The 8,591-nt window shown below is 33.4% G+C and overlaps 1 protein-coding gene across 1 annotated transcript; it reads right to left on the reverse strand.

Annotated features, from left to right (window-relative positions):
• Positions 1–4,008: 4,008 nt before the first annotated feature.
• LOC133779684 (serine/threonine-protein kinase BSK5-like) lies at positions 4,009–8,167 on the reverse strand. The gene is made up of 11 exons (XM_062219615.1): positions 8,092–8,167; positions 7,845–7,973; positions 7,233–7,366; positions 7,033–7,138; positions 6,667–6,746; positions 6,350–6,538; positions 5,823–5,835; positions 5,026–5,102; positions 4,774–4,873; positions 4,197–4,317; positions 4,009–4,114 (listed from the first exon to the last, which is right to left on the reverse strand). Exons 1-11 carry the CDS (start codon positions 8,165–8,167, stop codon positions 4,009–4,011), a joined length of 1,131 nt encoding a protein of 376 aa, XP_062075599.1.
• Positions 8,168–8,591: the final 424 nt, after the last annotated feature.

The raw sequence follows: 8,591 nt of genomic DNA on the forward strand, positions 1-8,591 counted from the left end.
GGAGATTAGTGGTGTAATTAGAATTTTATGGCAAAAGACTAAACTACCCTTGGGGTTAATAAAGAGAGGGAATTAGATGGAGGGAAAAATGATCATTTGACCATGAAATTAGAGAGAAACCAAGTGATAAAACTAAGTCTCCATGCATGTTCTAGTACTCTCTCAAACTTCTTTTCTTTTTCTTGACTCAAAGTTCTCCCAAAGCTAGAGACCAAGTTCTCGATTTTTGAGGATTTTAGAAGGGGATTGAACTTCAAGGAAAGGAATTAGGAGTTGTCAAGACCACAACCACACTTGGAATTTTAAAAATTCAGAGGAAGAGGTATGAATTCTCACTATTTTTCTTCATTGATGTTCTTGGTGGAATTGACACTACAAGAAAAAACAGTATTCATAACACTTAAAAACTGCTAACCGGGAGTATTGATAACACTTCTGAAAATGCTAACGTAGCCCCTGTTATTAAAAGTCCTGTCTTTGCTATAACAGTATTCGAATGTTATGTTCGATGTTATCTTAAACTATTCAATAACACATTTTTAGTTGCTATAATATTCAAATAATAACATTTAGTTAGAGTATTTGATTATAAATTTGAAGTTTAATATTATACTTTTTGCATAACACTTTTCAACTATTACATTTGATTATTTTGATAACGTTTTTAGTTTGTTATATTATATAAATCATAACAATTTGTTATGCTTATAATATGTTTCTAAATCATAACATATTAAGGTATTTTATTGTGATAAGAGTACTTATAAGTTTTTTTTTAATTAAAAGATTTTCATTATTGTATTTTGATAAAAAAAATCAAAATTAATCATAAAATGTAATTCTCAATATATTGATAAACCATAAGTATTACATTAAACAATAACTAATTCAAACTATGAATGTGTCTATTTCGTGAGATCTTAGATCTAACTTAAGTTTGAAAGCATAACATAATAAAGTTTGTTGAACATTTTTTACTTCAAAAATGAAAAACAAAAACATTACAAGATACACAAAAGTAAACCATGCATGAAACTTGCTCCATCCTTCAATTCATCATCCTTTGTGAACTTGTCTGGAAGACAAAATTCTCACATTCTGTGATATCCTTTTGGGTCTGGTTGACAAGTCCTGGAAGTGATCTGAATCTAAAACAGCACATATGGACATTAGACACATATTATTTCCCTTAAAACCAAATAGATTATTACATAGATATGCATGAACATCAGATGAGATGAACCTCATACCACTAGCTATTTTGCACAGCTTAATGATTATATGTGCTAAAGACAAAAAAAAAATGGAGATGCTTAAAAATTAACAAAGACCTGTAAAAGATTTCATTAACCCACTTGGAATCCAAACTAACATGTATTTAGCCCAGGTAATGAATGAATGCTATACTATAATTTTTACAGACTTATAATACCTCACCAACATCCATTGCTTCATCTGTTAATGCAGCCACTGTAAACACAACTCCTAACAAACCCTCAACAGCCAGAGTTATTGCATGAGCTTCACTAGCAACTAAGACTGTAACAAACCCATGGACAAGGCAAGCCAAGATGACAACCCAAGCAGTAACAAGTTCCTGAAATGCCAGAAAATCAACTAGCAAAGAAATATCAAAATATAAATAAGCATAATAGAAAACAAAATGAAGATTCAAACAAAGCTTGGGATCATCTGCAAGATGAAAACTAAAATAAATAAATAATTTAACAACTGAATGCAAATCCAATCCCATAACTATCATATAAACAATAACTTACCAAAGCTATAAATAAGAAAAGAGAATACAGTGCAAATAAAATCAAACTTGTCAAACAACTTGCTGCCATTAAGACATTATAGTTTTTCAGACAGTAGGGAGCAATGAAGACATAAAGTGTTTCATAACTTTCTTCATAAAGCAAGGCAAAGGCTTGATACATTACAAACATAATCAAGCAAAGTTTTTTTTTTCAAATAATAAAAAAAACAACTATATGTCCTTTACTGATATTAAAACAAGGAAATACAAATCAACGCAACTTAATCTTAACTAGAGTTTATAAGAGCAAGCATGTTCCTACTGAATTCTCAATAACTTAGTAATATAATCAGAATTTAGTATTATTCCATTGTATGCACTACTAGGAAACAAGATCTTAATCATATTAAGTCACACAATAGCCAACACATATATTACATCAAAATAAAATAATTATAATAAAATCAATGATATTACCTCTAGATCTTAATCATATTAAGTCACACAATAGCAGAGTGAAAAGAGCTTACCCCACAGCTCAACAACATTTTCCAATTTCTAAAAACAAAATCTGAAACAAAATTGAATAGACAGAAGTTAGGGCAAGAGATTGAAATAAAATAGAAAGATTCAGATTTTACCCAAAATTGCAGAAAAAAAGATGAGAGACTTGGATTTCTAAGAGAAAAATCTAAAATGACAGAGAGTAATCTATATTCATAATTCTACTTTGGTTAGGAGTGCCCAGCAAGAGTAATAGTTGCACACTTAATTGCTACATTGTACCTATAGAGATGAAATGATAAAAGAAAAATTAAGCCAGGCATAAAGAGTATAAGCAAGGGAAAATGATTTCACACACAATAAGATTAAAACAAGAGGAATTATGTATATGTATAGGACAGTGGTGATGAATGAGAGAGAAAGTACGAGTGCTGGGGCATTGTAACTAACTAATGGGGAAGTTTTGGTTTTATTTTGAAGCGGTGGATTACCAATCACTGCTCTAAATCCCCTCTATTATGAGAATAACGTATGGGGCAGGGGAATAAAAACTACTGCTTAAACGAAAAGTTTCCACATATTGCAGTAAAAAGAATCATTTAGTTGTTTTTTATGCCCTGTTTTCTTAATTTGTTTTCTATTTCTATTGTTGCTCTTTGCAACTACTTAGAAAATAATTCCCTTATATTGCTCTCTAAACAACTTCAGAATAAAGGAAAAGCTAGAAGGAATCAAATAACTCAAGAAAATAAAGGGCCAAACAAGAAACTAGAATACACTCAAGCCATATATTATAACAACTAAATGACTAAGAAACAAAATAAAATAACTCAAAAAATATACCAATTCAGAGAAATAAACAAGAGATAACCACTATAAATTCCAGCTACCTGAGTTAGCAAATAGACATATATACACATTCATCAAATTAAACTACAACAATCATAAAAAGCACAACCTTTTATTTACTCTCTTGCTAACTAAACTATGAAAAAGAAACAACAAGGTTTGTACATGAAACAAAGAAAGTTCAAAGAAAAGTCCAGAAAAAAGAGTTAACAGTATGAATGCAGTCCCAATGGAGTGACTAATAAACCTCTTTTAATATGTGGACGGAAAGAGAGGCATACTTGGTTTCAAATATGTATCCAAGGAAAAAGAGTCCATTCCAGAGTTGTCTGATTATTTTGTAGGCAACCCTGTATTAACACAAGTAATTAAGTCAAAAATTTCAACACTCAATAGCTTTGCAAGTTGCAATGGCCACAATTAGCAAAAAATCACTAGTTTCCATATATCTCAAGTTCACATGTTGTGCTTACTTCAAAACTAAGAGAACAAAACTAACAATTGTATTAATGTTAATCAATGCAACTATTTTAATAGTAAATTTTAATATATTAATACGCTAACAACAAAAATTGGCCTTTAATACATTTTCATTTATAAGGATTGTCGCTCTTTAACTTTCATCCCGCTTGTTTATGCTAAAATTGGTAGGAGAAGGGAGAAAAAGTATATTCTGTTAAAAAAAACAGTTTCATAGCTTAAGTTGCTGTTTATTTTCAAATAAAGGATAACTAAAAACAAAAAATAATAACTAGTAAAAAAATATAGTGGAATGGTTATATTTACAGCCTCTAGAGACAAAGTACTGACCTGAGTTTCTCCACTGGAAGACAGCCCAAAATCAATGGGCCTGACCTCTCAACTTAAGAAATATAAGCCATTAAACCTACCCAGGATTATGCCTCCCCCAGAGTAGTGATACGTTTTTGGGCATTAACATCAACACAACCAGCTATCTTTCCAACTTTGGCATTAAGATTGCCTTTCACTTGCTTTTTTCTCCTGCAACAGTGTGTTAATAATTAGAGCAAAACCCAAACAAGCAATTTGATTTTAGAAATAAGAAGCAACAAACACACATGACTTCTGACATATTGGCAAGATTGTTATAATCCCAGAACCTACATCAGGAGGCACATTACTGATAAACAATCTGTATAAGCCCATGCCAAAGATCAACATGACCGTCCTAGCAAGATAAACATCTGTGTCATTGGATTACATTATTAGCAAAAGAAGCTCGTAATGAGAAAAAGATAAGACCAGAAAACAAGGGAATGAGACAGTTTTCTGTTCAAATATCAGTCCTCAAATAAACCATTTGGATCAATAGAGTGGCACAATTACATTGTTTTTTAGCTTTGTAATAATTAGTTGTAACAAGTCTTGGGAGTTGTAATAGTGAGAAAGAGTGAAAGAAGATAAGCCAGGGCTGAGAGGGTGTTTTCTCGAAAGGGCTTCCAAAGGATACTCTTCTCAGTGTGTTTCTCAAGTTTGTATTGAATGAAGTTGTAACTGTGTAATTGATAGTGGAGAAGGAAACAAACATCTTTGCATTGTTTTCTCTGTTATTTCTTTTCTTGTTCATTTGCTTGTGTGTGTGTGTTTTAGTACATAATTGCATACACATTGAGAGAAGGAAAGAACTGTTGAAAAGTTACCAATTGCTTCAACTAGCCGCATAACCATTTGTCCAGCGTGAATCCCTTTAACACAGCTACTCCAGTAAAATTTATATGCATCAACAATATAAATGCAACCCTACAAAGATTGAATTTAGTCTGAGTATTCATGTACTATATATAGTACCAAATACACTTATGTTCATCACTATAACTTATACTTAAATATAACTAAAATGAATTGAATAATGGCTATGGTATTTCAATAATTTTGTAGAGAAGAGAAATTACATTGAGAAAGCACAAGAGGGAACCAGCCAATGAATCTGCAACTACGAAAAGTGCCAAAAACCAGAAGTCGAAAATCACTTGCCCAACAGCAAAAGAGTCAGAAATTCTTTTCATTTTCAACATGGTTCATAACCCATTTGAGTATACTATTTTCTAGTTTTATTTCCAAAGATTCAAGCTTTAATTATCATGACAATCGACTAAAATTTAAACAATTTCATAATTGCCAAACCCAAATCTCATAATTTCATTGAGTTTCTTCCACATGTAGTAGTGACCCTTCACTACAAAACCCCCAAAAGAACTTAACTTTATACAGTGATTGAAGTTTTGAGCTAGCTAACCCTTTCAATGTTGGATTCAGTGGATTGGAAAATTCAAAGAAGAGGGCTGCCGCTGGAGTTGGCGAAAGCGTAATTGAAGCTGGAATTGGGCTGTTTGGGAGAGGAGTGTGAAGATGCAGAGGATACATGAATGGGGTCAACAATTGGGGTTATGTTTGTGTTTGAGGTTGATTTTGATTCTGGAGAAGAAGAAAGGCTGAGAGAAGAAGTAATGGGTGAAAAAGTATTCAATAATTAAAGAATTAAAGGAATTTTTTATCAAGTAAATTGAATGCAATATGCAATTTTTTAGCGGAGTCAGGAGAATGGCAAGATTGAGCTCTGATTTTTTTGGGGATAAGTACTCATGGCCATTGTTTTAAGCTGTCAGGACCACATTACAATATGCAAATAAAAACAAATTATAAACACACAAAAGGCACCAGCAATTATGTTATTAAAATAATAAGTTACCATCAATTAGAAGCTGCATGAACAAGACAAACAAAATTCAAGAAACATATCATGTATAGGTAGATGCATATTACCATATAACATGTACCCAAATGCATATTACCATATATAATACTTGGCTTTTATTGATTTTTTTTTTCTCAGTAAAAGGAAAAGAAAACTGTGACTACACTTTGTTCATGGAAATTGCTACGTACATGGAAATTGAATAGAGTACTGCATAAAAATAATATATTACACTAAAAAAGCAACAAAACCAGAGATAAGAGAAAACTTCACTTCTTAATTAGCTAGCATATATGGAGTTAACAGTGTTCATAGAACAGCAAACAAATGGCCACAGTACTCTAAATTTCAAACATATGGTTCCAATTCTATGCAAGGCAAAGAATTCAAGATGAAAAAATAAATATAAAAAGTAACAGTGAATTTATAATAGCTAATACAATGCCACTGGAATATAACTAATAAAATAGAAGAACAAATTTACTAAACATAAAAATGAAAGGATCAAGCAGAGTACACACCTCTGTTTCTTTCTGAAGAGACATGAAAGAAGTGACAAGGGACTTTGCATTTGGTCTCTCACGTGCTTCATACTGCAAACAGCGGGAAACTAAACGCACAAGTTCAGTTCCATCATCATTTGAAAAATTACCCTCTAGAGCAGAATCCATAAGCATCAGAAAATTCTTGCCACAAATTAGATCAAGTGCCTGCAAACAATATAAACCAACAATGTTGATCCAACTTATTATCCAGTTAAAACCAGAGATATGTGCTTATGAACTGATGTACATATATTTACTAGTAGTAGTAAGAATAAAGTGTGAACTCACATGACTAGGGGTATATGTTTTCCACTCAGAAGATCCAGCAACAACATTCCAAAGCTGTAAACCACACTTTCTGGTGTCACTCTACCTGTCAACAAAGAATTGAATCGTATCATGTATATATCATATTGCTACCAAACTAAATTCTCTCAGCTTCATAAAAAAAATATTTTATACTCGTCAGCCAAAGATATCATGAGGAAAATAGTACAGCAATGCTTTTTCCATCAACATAATTTTTCTTGGAATTTCCATTACTAAAGTCATGAAGAAATGGCTCTTCAGTTGCAAATATCTAACATAGTGATGCCCGTTCAATGATAATCCACATTAAAAGAACACATTATTTCACTTATTCAAGCAAACAAAAATACCAGTTCTCAGGTACTCTGGAGGAGTGAATGCTAAGTTTGTACCGTAACTCTTGCCGTCCCTGCTATTCTTCATGAGGCCAAAGCAGGATAGTCTGGGATTGCCATCCTAATAATTGATCACAGCCAACTCAATAGTAAATTATTTTAATTAAAAGTGTTAAATAAAAATAAAAACTATATATCAAAGAAACCATTGTTACCTGATCAAATAAAACCCTGTAGGCATTGAGATCGTGATAAAATGCACGCCCTTTGCTGCTACAGTACTCCAGAGCTTGTGTCAGATGCAAAGCCACCCTCAATCTCATGGCCCATTTCACTAGTTGAGCATCCCCTACAACAGTGCAATCATAAGAAACAAACTATCCAAAAAAAAATCACAAAATCATTCTTAGCTAAATTCAATTCAATTGAGTCGTGAATGAACATTAGAGGTTTATTTGAGAGAAGAAATATCAATTCATAAGCACTACTTTCCATCAATAGCACTTCCAAAATGATAAACAAGCAAGTACTTGGGAAATCAAGGCAATTAAATACCAATATTTCACTTTTAAGTCCCATGAAAAACCTTTTAATAACAAAGATCTTGACTGAAACATCAATTTTATTCAGTCTTAGTCATTTTGAACAAGTCAAAAACCTACAATGCATTTTTCAGCCAAACAATAACCAAATACATCTTCCCAGCTTCACTTTCAGTTATTTTAGCTTTATTTAATAAATTATCACCCATAAAAAGGAAACGAAACAGAAGTATGTACAAACATATACATATAAATATATATATATAAAGAAATAAAGTAACTTACAGTGAAAAAGATGCTTAGCGAGAGTTTCACGGGGCATAAAATCGGCCACCAGCAACCTCTCATCTCCTTCGCAGCAACACCCAATCAGATTGGCTAATCGCTCACTTCTGAGACTCCCAACTGACCTAGCTTCTTAAATAAAACATATGAGATGATTGAGAAAAAGAAACCCTTTACCAGGCCACCTCACATGAACCTAATGGCCCAGAAAAATGGCACGACAGATGACCCCAATGTAAGACAGCACCTGTGAACACAGACTCCTCACCCACGGAGAGCAGGAACCCAAGGGCTGCAAATTGGAGGGCAGAGGGATGAATCATATGGTATCGTTCCTTAAAAAAGATGTAAGCCGAGGAGAGAAACGAACCTGAGATAGTGGGCGTGAGGCAGAGATAGATCTTTGGAAGGCGTGACTTCGTGAGGCGTGACTTCTTGAGGCAGAGAAAGAACTCGTGAGGCAGAGAAGCTCCACTCTGGAGCGTGACTTCGTGAGGCGGAGAAAGAGCTCCACTCTGGAGCGTGTCTTCATGAGGCAGAGATGAGTTGAAAAAACTTCGTGAGGCGGAGAGACGAGATGAGAGTGAGACTTCGTGAGGCGAAGAGGGCAGAGAGACGAGACGAGAGTGAGACTTCGTGAGGCGGAGAGGGCGGAGAGACGAGACGAGAGTGAGAGATGGAGGCTGAGAGAAATTTTTCGGGTAACTTAGCTTTAGGAAATTTGGCAGATGAGACTAAAAAAAAATT

This window comes from Humulus lupulus, chromosome 5, assembly GCF_963169125.1.
Source record: "Humulus lupulus chromosome 5, drHumLupu1.1, whole genome shotgun sequence".
Classification (NCBI taxonomy): Eukaryota; Viridiplantae; Streptophyta; class Magnoliopsida; order Rosales; family Cannabaceae; genus Humulus; species Humulus lupulus.

Coding starts and splice junctions, on each gene's coding strand:
- LOC133779684 (XM_062219615.1), bottom strand. CDS start 8,167: ATGATTCATCCCTCTGCCCTCCAATTTGCAGCCCTTGGGTTCCTGCTC. Junction 6,539..6,666: donor GTGGAAAACATATACCCCTA/GTCATGTGAGTT, acceptor TATTGTTTGCAG/GCACTTGATCTAATTTGTGG. Junction 4,318..4,773: donor GCGGCTAGTTGAAGCAATTG/GTAACTTTTCAA, acceptor CCAATGACACAG/ATGTTTATCTTGCTAGGACG.